We start from the raw sequence: 14,295 nt of genomic DNA, 5'->3' as shown, positions 1-14,295 counted from the left end.
CAGTCCCCAGGGTCCCCACAGAATAGGGGCCTTGGGGACTGGGGATCAGAGCAGGGAGATCAGTTACCACAGGGCCCTTTGTGGGCAGTGAAGTGGGTCTGGGAAGGGCAAGAGCTCAGGACCACGGACATTCCCTGTGCATCCACTGTTTGCCAAGCCCCAGAGATGGGACAGCAAGGGCCCTGCCCTCCAGGACCGCAGAGCCTGGTGAGGACCATTTGGGTCTGATGACCACACACAGCTGGGCTGCCCTTACCCCCAGGCTCAGGACCCCCTCTACTGCCCCAGATCCAGGCCCTTGCCCACCTGGGACCCCCTACTCCTACAGCGCCACACGCCACCCCACATCCTCCACCCCATCCTGCTTAGCCTCCCTCCGGAATAGCCAAGTTTCCAGACACCAGGAAGGGCCCTGCAGACGGAGAGTGGTTCTGCAAGGGCGTGAGCACCCCTGAGCTGCCAGGGACAGCCTGTCCTCGAGTGGACCCACTGGGGGCACAGCCCACCGGGCTATCTGCCTGTCCCCAGCCTGCCTGCCCACGCTGCATTGTGGTGCGTGCCTGTGTTGGGAGTGTTGCTGCGCATGGAACCCTGGGGACAGGGCTGACCCAACTCCCAATCCCTAGTGCCTGCAGGGCCTCCCGTGGGTGTCCCTGGAATGACTACATGAGTGACAGTTCCTGGGATTGGGTATAAATGCCCATTTTGAGACAGAGGAAACTGAGGGGTGAGAAGTTTAATGTCTGCGGTTATCTCGGCTCATCCTCACGCGACCTGGAGAGGGGTCAGGACCTCAGTTTGGCAGCCCCGAGGCAGGAGCCGGCTTGTTCCAGGCCACACTCACAGAAGCAGCACGCAAATCCCAGATCTTTCCCCTCTAGGAAATGGCCTTTGGGACAGTAGGGATTCTGCCTCTCTTGTTCACAAGGGAACAGATGAAAATGATCTTTTGAGGCCACATGCAGCGACTCACGCCACCAGCACTTTGGGAGACCAAGGCAGGTGGATCACTTGAGGCCAGGAGTTCAAGACCAGCCTGACCAATATGGCGAAACCCTGTCTCTACTAAAATACAAAAAAATAGGTGTGGGCCGGGCGTGGTGGCTCACGCTTGTAATCCCAGCACTTTGGGAGGCTGAGGCAGGCAGATCATGAGGTCAGGAGTTCAAGAATAGCCTGGCCAATACAGTGAAATCCCATCTCTACTAAAAATAGAGAAAATTAACTGGGCATGCTGGTGGGCGCCTATAGTCCCAGCTACTCGGGAGGCTGAGGCAGGAGAATCGCTTGAACTCAGGAGGCGGAGGTTGCAGTGAGCCGAGATCACACCACTGCACTTCAGCCTGGGTGACAGAGCGAGACTCCGTCTCAAAAAAATAATAAAAATTAAAAAATAGTCAGGCGTGGTGTTGCACACCTGTAATCTCAGCTACTTGGGAGGCTGAGGCAGAAGAATCACTTGAACCTAAGAGGTAGAGGCTGCAGTGAGCCAAGATCGCGCCACTGCACTCCAGCCTGGGGGACAGAGTAAATGTAGTCTATCCATGCAACAGAGTCTGATTCAGCCTTAAAAAGGAAGGCTATGGGGCCGGGTGCAGTGGCTCACACCTGTAATCCCAGCGCTTTGGGAGGCTGAGGCGGGCGGATCACGAGATTGGGAGATCGAGACCATCCTGGCTAACACAGTGAAACCCCATCTCTACTAAAAATACAAAAAATTAGCCAGGCATGGTGGTGGGCACCTGTAGTCCCAGCTACTCGGGAGGCTGAGGCAGGAGAATGGCATGGACCTGGGAGACGGAGCTTGCAGTGAGCCGAGATCGCGCCACTGCACTCCAGCCTGGGCAACAGAGCAAGACTGTGTCTCAAAAAAAAAGGGACCGGGTGCAGTGGCTCACACCTGTAATCCCAGCGCTTTGGGAGGCCGAGGCGGGCGGATCACGAGGTTGGGAGATCGAGACCATCCTGGCTAACACAGTGAAACCCCATCTCCACTAAAAATACAAAAAAAATAGCCGGGCATGGTGGTGGGCGCCTGTAGTCCCAGCTACTCGGGAGGCTGAGGCAGGAGAATGGCGTGAACCCGGGAGGCAGAGTTTGTAGTGAGCCAAGATCGCGCCACTGCACTCCAGCCTGGGCAACAGAGCGAGACTCTGTCTCAAAAAAAAAAAGGAAGGCAACCTTGTCATCACAGGTTATAACACGGATGGACCTTCAGGACACCACGCTCAGGGAAATAAGAGTCACAGGACAAATACTGCTGAGCTCCACTTGTATGAGATACCCAGAGTCATCAGATTCACAGAGGCAGAAAATAGGATGTGGTTGCTAGTAGCCATGGGGAGAGAGGATAAAGAGGTAGTGTTTAGTGGGTAGAGAACTTCACTTTTGCAAGATGAGAAAAGCTCTGGCTGGTGGCTGCACAACAGTGTGACTGTGCTTGACGCCGCTCAACTGTCCACTCAAGAATGGTTAAGATGGGAACTTTCACGCTATGTATTCTACCACAATTTTTACAGAATAGTTTAGAAATTTACAAATACAGTGTAATCTTCCAAAAACCACTGGATGAACTGTATGGTATGTGAATCATATCTTAATAAAGCTGTTTTTAAAACCCTGCTGCCCAAAACACAGCTGGATGCACTGCGGCTGCCCTCTCAGGGCAAGGACAAAGAACTGCCGATGGCTGAGCACACAGCCTGCCCACACCCCACCACTGGAGTGTGCGGGAGGCAGGGTCCAGCTCTGGGCCCATGCGACCTCCAGGCCCATGGAAGGCCCCCACAGCAGGGAGCTGTGGCTTTAGAGGGAAAGGAGGGTGTGAGACACCGGGGAGCCACCCTCTGCTGACAAGGGCCAGGCACGTCAGACCCGGCCCAACAGCTGAAACTCTTTAGCAGAATCCGGGCCTCAGTCCTGGCCCTGGGGGTCAAAAAGAAGTCATGAATCGCCCCAAGGCCCCTGGGGTGCAAGTCAAGGATGCATGGGAACTGGGCGGGCCTTGTAGCCTCATAGGCCAGGATCTGGGAGCAGTTCCTCAGGCCCCCCAATCTTTCCTCTCGGCCTCGGGCTCCTCTGAAGCTGTGGTCTGCAAGCTGCATAGCTGGCACGGCTTCCTAAGACCTCAGCATCTTGCAGAGCTGGGCAGCCAAGGGGACAGGCGTGGGGGCCACGTGGGACCTGCTCTGAGAATGAGGTGAGGGGACACAGGGCTGTGTCTACCTATGCACAACCTGGCTACACACTGCCTGGAGTCATAGGGGCCTCATCAATGACCACTTCTTCCTGATTCAGGTGGCTCTGTGCCAGCGAGGCCGACCATCGTTCCGGCCTGGGGACCCAGCACCTTGGGGTCCCCACCAGTGGCCCCACTCAGGGCCTGCAGCCGCGAGCCAGCATACAGAAGCCCTGCCCTCAGGCAGCTGATGTTCCAGCAAGAAGAGAGAAACCGTAAACTCTGAAAAGCACATAGAATAAGCTAGGCAGTTTTCATAGAAATAAGTGGCTGGAAGAAGATAAAACAGGAAAATGTGACAACAAATGCGTGAGGCAGGCACTTGAAAATTGAGGCTGGTGGTCAGGGAAGGCATCCCAAGGAGGCGGCAAGCATTCAGCCACGCAGGGATGGGCAGGGGAGAGCCCCGGACAGAGGGTGCAGAGGCCCCAAGACAGGGCAAGCCTGGCAGGCCTGAGCAGTGATGGAGGGGCATGCGGCCGGGTGCAGGGAAGCAGTGGGCAGAGAGGGTGGGGGAGGCCTCCCTTCTTACAGATGCCCTTGGAGTGACCCGCAGTTCCAGTTTGCCTGAGACTGACCTGATTTCAGCACTGAGAGCCCCGGGAAACCCCTCAGTCCCCAGCAAACCATGACAGTCGGTCACTGCAGTGCCCACTCAAGCTCCAGGGGATGTGGAAGTTAAAACTGGGCCATGCCGGGCTGCTGCTCCCTTCCCTCAGGAGGGCGCTGGTCCACGGTTCCGAGGAACCCCGAGAGTTCCCTGTCCGAGGCCTGCGAGGGTCAGCTCGGCTGGGAGCGGACGGCACATGTTGCATGGCCAGCTTCTCCTGGCAAGTGCCTACCAAAGGCCATGCCCACCCCCACCAGCCATGCCCCAGCCTCACCTGCCCACCTAGAACCTCTGAGTAGGGTAGGGTGGGGCTTTTAGCAGGCAGGTTACAAGGAATTCTCATGAAAATCAAAGCTCACACGAATGACCTTTTAAGTTTAAAAAAAAATAGAGCTTTTCATTCTCGAAAGCAATAAATCCTGGCCTTCGTTAAGTTCAGAGGAGTACATGTGTCAGTGATTAAGGCTCGGGGTGAATGGAGAGTTGAGGAATTTGTGATCTTTGGGGTGTGCTGGTTTACATGCGCCTCTCCGGAGCCTGTTTTCCAACAGGAAACAAGATCCCAGGAGATGACAGGCTCTGGGGCGAAGCTCACTTGCGCTAGCACAGATCTGGGGCTGACCAAGCCCAAAGCCACAGGCCACCAGTCCATGTAGCAAGAGCCATGTCCCCAGCCCCCCACCCACCGCTGGCCACCCAGCACCGACACAGCTTGCACCATGGCTGTACCTGCTGCCGGTGCGGGTACCAGCAGTCCTGCTGCCAGCGTCGCCAACATGCTTCTTTGTAGCCAGCACCTCCCTTCACCTGGGTACGGGCTCTTTAAATATTCAGGTTCACCTGACCCCCATCCTTGAGAGCCCCTTTTTTTTTGGAGATGAAGTCTTGCTGTATTGCCCAGGCTAGAGTGCAGTGGCACGATCTCGGCTCACTGCAACCTCCACCTCCCAGATTCAAGCGATTCTCCTGCCTCAGCCTCCCGAGTAGCTGAAGTTACAGGCACCTGCCACCACACCCGGCTAATTTTTCGTATTTTTATTAGAGATAGGGTTTCACCATTTGGGCAGGCTGGTCTCGAACTCCTGCCCTCAGGTGATCCGCCAGCCTCGGCCTCCCAAAGTGCTGGAATTACAGGTGTGAGCCACCGCACCCAGCCGAAAGCCCCTTTCTGGAGTCCCCCTCCCCCTCCCCTTCCTGTCCGGGTCTGCTGGCTAGTCCAGCCCCTTCAGCCCTTCAGAGATGTTCTCATGGGTCTGAGCCCCTGTGGGTAGGAAGGGTCACAGTCTCAGGCACGCTGAGGGGCGTTCCTGTCTTCCTATCGGTTTTGCTCAGTCCTCCCTTCAGCTGCCTGGGCTGAAGGGGCTGGGGAGGGGCTCTGCCAGGCCTGAGAAATGGCCTGTGGCTTGGCTCCCCATCATGGCAGCCGTGTGCCTTACACCTGCCAATCAAAAGGACTCCCAATCAGTGCCTCTCTCTTTAAAGTCTCCGCTGGAAGGCACTGAAGGCTGGGGGCTTTCAAAAGGCAGTGCTTCTGACCCCACAAATATGTGAGAAAACCCAGCCGGGATCAGCACAGGTGCCTAGCCTATTCCTGCTGATTCCAGAAACATGAACACGGGGGCCTTTTTTGGTAGATCACTGAAGATTTGTGGTTATTCATGACATAGCATAATTGTGGCAACAGTTGAATGATCCACCTGTGGCTCTCTTTGTCCCTCCCTGATACGGTGTGGCTGTGTCCCCACCCAAATCTCATCTTGAACTGTAGCTCCCATAACTCCCACATGTTGTGGGAGGGACTCATTTGGGAGATAATTGAATCACGGGGGTGGTTTTCCCCATACTGTTCTTGTGGTAGTCATCGAGATCTCATGGTTTTATAAGGGGTTTTTCCTCTTTTGCTTGGCTCACATTCTGTCTTGCCTGCCACCATGTAAGATGGGCCTTTCACCTTCTGCCATGATTATGAGGCCTCCTCAGCCACATGAGTCCATTAACCCTCTCTTTCTTTATAAATTGCCCAGTCTCAGGTGTGTTTTTATTAGCAGCATAAGAACTGACTAATACGCTCCCCAACCCATTGGCAAGGCATAACTTGGGCGCCACTCTCAGAGATCTTACAATGAAACGTGAAAGCGGAATGTTACGCAGTAGTGGCCATGTTTACATAAGAAAAACAAAGCATGGTCTGTGTCTTCAAGATGTTCATGATTGTGTTGATAAAGAAAATCCACATACCTGCAACAAAAGGTAATTCTGATCAGTGTGTCTCGACTAGTGGCTTATATTGGTTTTGCTGAAGAACCTTTTCAAAATGTGCATGTTTTGGTGCCAGGCAGGACTCACTGAATCTAACAATTCTAGGAGTTTGGCCTAGGGATATACATTGTAGAAAAGCAACCCAGGGAATTCTAATGTCCTTGCCTGGTTAACAACTAACGGTAAAGGCTAAATAAAGCAAACAGTCTATTTGTGCATAAGTGCAAACGAGTGAAGGAGAAACATGAGGTTAGTAGAGTCCAGAGTTGTCTGTCCTGAAGGGCTTAGAAAGGTGGGATCTGCACAGTCCTTGAAGAATAATAGGATTTAAATAAATAGAATGAGAGGTGGGGAACCAGGCAGAGAGAATATCACAAACTCTAGCATGTAGATAGATTGTAATTAATATGGTATGACTAGAACAGAGATTGACTTATTTATGAATGAATTTATTTATTCTGTAAGCATGTCTTTAGTATTTACTATGTGTCAAACATTAGTCTGAGTTTTTTAATAAATATTAACTATCATAACAAAACTATGAGATAAGCAGTAGTATCAGTCTCACTCCATAGAACAAGCCGACCAGAGTGGAAGAACTTGGATACTCTCTAGTGATGTATCTCACTCAGAATTTTGTATCTGATAGAAAAACTGTTAATGCCAAGCAACATTTTTTTTTTTTGCAAAGAAGTTGCAGTCCACTACATTGAAACTAGATCTTACCGTTATTACTGGTTTGTTCGAGTGTATACGGCTTACAAAAAGAGATGGATAAAAGCTAAGAAAGAGAGAGAATAAGACCATTTTAAATATCACTGTGGTTGGAATTTTTCCTTACTATAATTCTAGTTAAAATAGTTTGATTCCAATAAACAAGATCCCTCTTCCTAGAAAATGTATTCATGCTTTACTCCATTTATAAAGGCATGAAAGCACAGACTTCTCTCAGTAAGTGAAAAACATCGGGAATTCTGTCTGGGTAGGAAACACTTCTAAGCAAGGCAGTGACGTAAGGAAAGAACTGTTCAATGAGTCTCCAAAGCTCCACACTGAAGTTGATGAAATCCAGCCAAGGCTTAATTTTAATCATTGAAACTTCATAAAAACTCTGTATATCATAAATATTTTATAGGATACATCTTTTCTTATTAAACGAATAAGAGGTCTATTTTTCCTAAAAATAAGTACTGAAAGTCATTCTAACTTTACGTTTTTCATTCTGGAAATCTCTAGACAGGTTACATTATATTAAGAAGGTAACAAATCCAGATGTATTTCATATATGTTTCTTTATTTTTCAGAATACTTTCTAACTCCTTTAGGTCTATCTAATTGATTCCTATCTAGAAGTAAATATCTAAGAATCATTGAATTGCGAACGTATATTAGTGGATATAACATAAGTTTATAGTGCTAGAATGAACATTTGAAGACCAATTGGATTCTAAGTAGAATTATATTTAAACTGCTTAAACAAGTACCTCTCTAGCTTTTCTTCACACATCTTCCGAAGAAAAAAATTTAACACAGTTTCTGCAGTAATACATTCTCTGGGTTTTATGTTCAGCTAAGAGATGCTGCATTAAAAAGTAGGTGAATAAAACCTATTGTTTACCTCGTAATAATTTGAGACTACAAGATTGTTGTAATCTAATCAAAGGAATCAAGCTGATCAAGGAATACAGTGCTTGTTTTTTTATTAGCAATTATCAGTTTATTTTCTCTGGAGGATACCATGACTATGAATAAAAGATTATTTGTCGTGGAAAAAAAAAAAAAAAAAGGCAGTGCTTCTACTAGAAAATGTTGATGCTCTGCCTCCCTGGGCACCCTCAGCCCCTTGACTGGAGGCACTTACAAGAGCCCTGACAATCTGATCCAGAGACCGTGACCAGCCCTCGTCCCCTTCCCGTGCCCTGCCCCTTCCCTTCCTTCTTGCTGCACCCTCTGGGTGGGACATTCCATGTTTAGCTCTGGTGCCAAAACCACGGTCATTTCCCTGAAAAGGAGGAACTTAGGAGGGCATCATCAGTGCAGGCAAACGCCCTGGCCTGACCAGCTCTGAGCCTTGGATGGTCCCTTCGCCTGTGGGCCTCAGGTTTTTTATCTGTAAATGGGGCCAATCTTGTACATCTCAGAATTACTCAGAGGATTGAAGAAATGGTAAAAGCCCCCAGCACGTGGCCCGCCGGGCTCAGCACGTCAGCAGGTCCTACCATCCCCAGCCCGCCGGGCACCCCCTTGCCTGAGCCCTCCAACCCGAGCCCTTGGGGAGATGCTCTTAGAGCTCCAGGGAACACGGTGTGTTGGGGCTGCAGCACGGCTGGTGTGTCACCAGGATGCGTCGGGGGTCTGGACTCCTTCATCCCATTGGAAAAGCTTAACTAAAGCCGCTCCTAACTCAGGGAGAGGACCCAGCCCAGAAACTGCAGGCATTTTGGATGGCACAAGGAGGGCGTGCTATGCCTGCAGGGGGCTGGAGTCGTCTCGGGTGTCCAGGGCTGCCGACCACATTGGCCTCGTAATTAGACATTTAATTCACAGACCTCTGAGAGCCATCCTGGGCAGCTTCTATTTTGTGAGGTTCCCGGTGTTTCAAATAATAAGTAAATAGCAGATGCCAAGAAGAGGTTATGAAAACCGTGGACTAGCTTCTTTTCCGAAAAAACACCAAATGGCGGATGACGCCGGTGCAGCGGGGGGGCCCGGAGGCCCTGGTGGCCCTGGGTTGGGGAACCGTGGTGGCTTCCGCGGAGGTTTCGGCAGTGGCATCCGGGGCCGGGGTCGCGGCCGTGGACGGGGCCGGGGCCGAGGCCGCGGAGCTCGCGGAGGCAAGGCCGAGGATAAGGAGTGGATGCCGGTCACCAAGTTGGGCCGCTTGGTCAAGGACATGAAGATCAAGTCCCTGGAGGAGATCTATCTCTTCTCCCTGCCCATTAAGGAATCAGAGATCATTGACTTTTTCCTGGGGGCCTCTCTCAAGGATGAGGTTTTGAAGATTATGCCAGTGCAGAAGCAGACCCGTGCCGGCCAGCGCACCAGGTTCAAGGCGTTTGTTGCTATCGGGGACTACAATGGTCACGTCGGTCTGGGTGTTAAGTGCTCCAAGGAGGTGGCCACCGCCATCCGTGGGGCCATCATCCTGGCCAAGCTCTCCATCGTCCCCGTGCGCAGAGGCTACTGGGGGAACAAGATCGGCAAGCCCCACACTGTCCCTTGCAAGGTGACAGGCCGCTGCGGCTCTGTGCTGGTACGCCTCATCCCTGCACCCAGGGGCACTGGCATCGTCTCCGCACCTGTGCCTAAGAAGCTGCTCATGATGGCTGGTATCGATGACTGCTACACCTCAGCCCGGGGCTGCACTGCCACCCTGGGCAACTTCGCCAAGGCCACCTTTGATGCCATTTCTAAGACCTACAGCTACCTGACCCCCGACCTCTGGAAGGAGACTGTATTTACCAAGTCTCCCTATCAGGAATTCACTGACCACCTCGTCAAGACCCACACCAGAGTCTCCGTGCAGCGGACCCAGGCTCCAGCTGTGGCTACAACATAGGGTTTTTATACAAGAAAAATAAAGTGAATTAAGCGTGAAAAAAAAAAAAAAAAAAAAAAAAGAAAACCGTGGACTATTTAACCTCTCTCCTTTAATAAGTATCTTCTTTAATGAGAGAGAGCCAGGCAGCGTTTAAGGACATGGCTGTCAATCTGAACTGCGTGACTCTACCCGCTACCAGCGTACGGCCTCAGAAAGCCCATTAACCTCCCTGTGCCTCAGTTTCTTCATCTATAAATGGAGGTAACAGTAACAGCCTTCCTCGTGGGTTTGAGGTCGGGAATATGTGAGTTAATACCATAGACTCGAGACTGGGGCCAAGTGTAAAGCTGACACTCGATAAATGGTGCTGGCGGCTCTTGCTTTTATTAAACACTGTTGGAGGCCACTGTGGCTGTCTGGTATCGGGTGCTGTCAGCTCCTTTGTAGAGCACATAAATGTCCACATTTGAGGCCCTCCGTGAATGTGAGATTGGGGCCACCCACCACCCCAGCCCCTCCTGACAGGGCCCTATTCATTCATCCACCGAATGGCACCGTGTCCAAGCCAACTTACCAGCTCTGGTTACTGGGTTGGTCGGGGTCTGTCACCAGCCTGGACAATAACCATGGCGATGCCTTAAAACCCCGGCAGCCTGTGGTGTTGGCTTTTTCCAGACGGCTTCAGGACCTTCCCACAAGCAGCAGGACCCAGCGCTGTTCGGCTCCCGGTTCAGCATGATGGATGGTGGAAGATGACTCTGGGGGGACATAAGCAGCTTCGGAATGAACTGTATTTGTTGAGCAAGAGGCCGTGATTTTAATTCCTAGAGGACCACAGTGCCCGCAGCACTGGCTGAACCACAGCAAGCTGGACAGCCTCTCCGGGTCTCAGTGTCCCCTCCAGGAGCACTAGGGTCCCCAGACCCGCCTTAGAGACACCCACCGGGACACACCTACTCCTCCACTCCTCCAAGGGACAGAGGACTTTGCGAGGCCGAGCTGGGAATGTGCAGAGAGAACGCTCCCTTGTTGGGCAGTTTTCAGCTCTGAGGTTGGTCTGAGACTTGTAAAACAAATGAAATGGTCTGGGGAGATGTTTTAGTGATCTGGTCTCGGAAGCTCTTATCCAGGGATCTCGCCTGCCTTCTCTGCTCAAGGCGCACCCCCTGATGGCGCTGAAGCCCCAGCAATCTCATAGAGCTGCAGACTGAAAGTCTGGGAGGGTTCAGGCCATCTCACCCCACTTCCTCCCAAAGTTCTGGGAAGAGGGTCATATAAAGGGGCTTCCAGTGGTGTTGAGAAGGACCAGGTCTGAAGGGACACTTGACACGTGGTGGGATGAGAAAAACTTGGCCATGGTCTCGGTGGAAATCACACACAGATGGTCAGGGGACAGACTCCGAAGTCACACAGACCCGGGTTCCAATCCCAGTTCTGTCATTTCCCCACTGTGTGACCTTGGGGATGCCACCCTCTGTGACTCCACAGTGCCGGGCTCCACACACGGGACACTGCTGTGGCTGTGTGGCTGCCAGCAGCATCCCCACAGTCTCCATCAGGACGACCTGGCTCACACCTCGTTCAGGCGTAGCTGAGACCCCCGGGGTGTTCGTTTCGTTTTCTTTAATTGCGATAAAATACACATACCATAACACTTCCCATCTTAACCATCCTTAAGCGTACACTTGAGCGGCATTAAGTATGTTCACATTGTCACGCAACCGCCACCACCACCATCCCTCTCCAGAACTCTTTTCATGTTGCAAAATGGAGTCTCTGGGCCCACAAAACACCACCTTCCCAGTCTCGCCTCCCCTAGCCCAGCCCACCGACGGCACCCACCATTCCACCTTCTGCCCCTCTGAATCTGGCGACTGCAGGAGCCTCCAGAAGTGGAATCATTCCGTATTTGTCTTTCTGTATCTGGCTTGCTTCCCGTCGCGTGACGTCCTCCAGGCCCATCGTACTGCAGCGTGTGCCAGGAACTCCTTCCTCTCCCGGGCTGACTCACATCCCGCTGTATCAGTGCACGTTTTGTTTGCTCATTCTCCTGTCCGTGGACGTTTGGGTTGCTTCCACCTTTTGGCTGTTGTGCCTGGTAGTAATTCTTGACTTCTCTGGGCCTCAGTTCCCCTGATCTGTAGGAAGAAAAGAGTAGAGAGAAATGAAAGCACTTTACAGACTGTTGTGTGGATTCCATGGACCCCCTGTTCTCAGGGGCTGGCCGAAGGGAGGACCAGGGTTGGACTGAGGACGGAGCAACCAGTCAGGAGCCCACAGGAAGCAGCCAGGCCAGTAGGGCGAGAGGGAGAGGCCTGGGCAGGCTGTCCCCAGTGCGGCTGAGGCGGGGTGGCTGCAGGCTTATGAAGGGACCTTGATAAGACAGTCGTTGCTGGAGGAGACGTCCTCGGGGAGGGAGGTGCCTGGAGGGCTGGGTGGGGGTAACCACTTAGAGAGCCACATCCTTGCTGCTCAGGCCTCAGAGGAAGCCTGTTGGGGTTCGAGGCCCCCCTTTGGAGTTGATCAATGGCGTGAGTTCTCCACCCCAACCAGAGATGAGATTTTTATGAGTTAGAAATGGTTTCATTTTGTCTGGCCTCGAACAGTGCTGAGAAAGCCGTAGGCCTCCCTGGGGTTGTTTACTGTGCTAATGCTGCTCTCAGACATCCAGAGTCACTGGGCAACGAGCTGGAGCCCTCGCTGGCCTGTGCTAGACCTGGCACCCCGAAATTTCATTGAGAAACCTCATGCCCAGAGAGCTCAGCCTCTGCATTCTCATCCCCAGGTTCACAGACAGGCAGTGATTAGGGACACGGAAAAGCTCCCGGCTTCCCACGGGGCTGCCCTTGCACTTTGCTCTAGGGTGCAGTCAAGGGCTCCTTCAGCCTCTGCACCTCGAACTTGCCTGCAGCGTTGCTGAGGTGGAGTCACTGTGTCTCCAGCTTCACCCACCTGGGGACTCATAAGAACCAGTTATGCGAGCTGGGCGCCATGGCTCATACCTGTAATCCCAGCACTGTGGGAGGCCTAGGCGGGTGGATCACCTGAGGTCAGGGGTTCGAGACCAGCCTGGCCAACATGGTGAAACCCGGTCCCTACTAAAAATACAAAAATTAGCCAGGCGTGGTGGCACGTGCCTGTGGTCCCAGCAGCTCGGGAGGCCGAGGCAGAGGAGTCGCTTGAACCTGGGAGGCGGAGGTTGTGGTGAGCCAAGATCACACCACTGCACTCCAACCTGGGCAACAGAGCGAGACTCTGTCTCAAAAACAAAAAAAAACCAGTTAGGCGGTGGCTCAGGCCTGTAATCCCAACACTTTGGGAGGCCGTGGTGGGATGATCACTCGAGCCCAGACGTTTGAAGCTGCAGTGAACTGTGATCACGCCACTACAGCCTGGGTGACAGAGTGAGACCCTGACACACACACACACACACACACACAAGGGAAAGAACCCACTTACATTAAAGCCCTGCATTGTGATGGCCCAGAGGCCCCTGCAGCCAGTTATTTCTTGGGGTCCCAAAGAAGCACCCCTTTTGTACCCCAGGCTGGTGTGTCTGCTGCCAGCTCATCTGGTTCATGATTCCGCAAGGCAGGTCTAGCTGCCACCACTCCCAAACCTCTATCCTCCCGAGCTGGAAACTCTGAGGTTCAGTGAGGTTGAGTAAGGTGCTCAGAAGACACAGCTTCCCCACCAGTCACATTCTTCCCCTCCTGCTCTGGCACACCCCTCGCCCCAGCCCCTGAAAGGAAGTTTTGCAGATGCCACCGTGCTGGCATCCACGGTGAAATACTGTCGTTCCCCAGCAGCCGGCCCCTAGCTCCGAGCCGTGTGGGTCCCACGCAGAGTGGGGGACAGTGGCCTTCTCCCAGCCCAAGGTGGTTTTCAGCACTAGACCCTCCAGCTGGGACAAGTTTTCCAGCAGCATCCTTGGGCAAGACCTGTCCTATCCCTTGCAGCCTCAGTTTCCCCTTCTCCACATGAGCAGATCAATCAAGACAGACTCCCGGTGCCTTCCTGAGTGTCTGAGTCTCAGGCAGCAGCAGGAAAGGTTCTTCTGCTTGTAGAAAAGAAGAAAAACAAGAAACAAGGGAAAACTCTGAGGCCAACCACCTGGCCAAAGGCCTGGTTTTGCTTGTTGGAGCCAGGTCTTAGCTGCAGCCAAGCTGGCCCTGCTCTCCCAGGGGCCGGGGCAATCTGCTCCACACCAGGCCCAGATGCCCTGGGGCACAGCCAGCCCCGGCAAAGGGACCACAGCCCCAGGGGAACGGCCTCCCTGGTCGCCAAGGCCGCCTGCCTGGTGGCTCAGCATATGGGGCACAACTGTCCTTGCACTTGGGAGCCACAGACTGTGAAGGGCTCCAGGAGGCTCTAGCAACACAGCCTTAGGTGGGCCCCTTCACCTGGCTTAGCCCCAGAGTTCTCATCTGTACAGGGAACACTGGCACCTTCTTCAGAGGACTGGCGAGGCAGAAGGTGAGCCTGCTGGGTGGGCACAGGGAGTCCTGGAGGAAAAGGGTCCCAAGTTCATGCTCACTGGGTGAGCAGCTGGCTTGACACCCAGTAGATGCTGAACCCAGGTCACTGCCCGTGGTGGGCTCTCAGCACCTGATAGTCCAGAGGCTCAGGAAAGGCCATCTGTCCTGC

General features: G+C 52.9%; 2 protein-coding genes across 2 annotated transcripts in view; both read left to right on the top strand.

Annotated features, from left to right (window-relative positions):
- The window catches only part of COL23A1 (collagen type XXIII alpha 1 chain), a 325,129-nt gene that overhangs the window by 232,489 nt on the left and 78,345 nt on the right, over positions 1-14,295 (top strand). The window lies entirely within an intron of this gene.
- Positions 8,762-9,732, top strand: LOC116471926 (small ribosomal subunit protein uS5). The gene has a single exon (XM_032158818.2). It carries the CDS (start codon positions 8,785-8,787, stop codon positions 9,664-9,666), a length of 882 nt encoding a protein of 293 aa, XP_032014709.1. The 5' UTR covers positions 8,762-8,784; the 3' UTR covers positions 9,667-9,732.

The sequence above is a fragment of the Hylobates moloch genome, unplaced genomic scaffold, assembly GCF_009828535.3.
Source record: "Hylobates moloch isolate HMO894 unplaced genomic scaffold, HMol_V3 SCAFFOLD_6, whole genome shotgun sequence".
NCBI lineage: Eukaryota > Metazoa > Chordata > Mammalia > Primates > Hylobatidae > Hylobates > Hylobates moloch.
This window is presented reverse-complemented; position numbering and strand designations above follow the sequence as displayed.

Bases quoted from the DNA above. Each gene is read 5' to 3' on its own strand.
- LOC116471926 (XM_032158818.2), top strand. From the start codon at position 8,785: ATGGCGGATGACGCCGGTGCAGCGGGGGGGCCCGGAGGCCCTGGTGGC.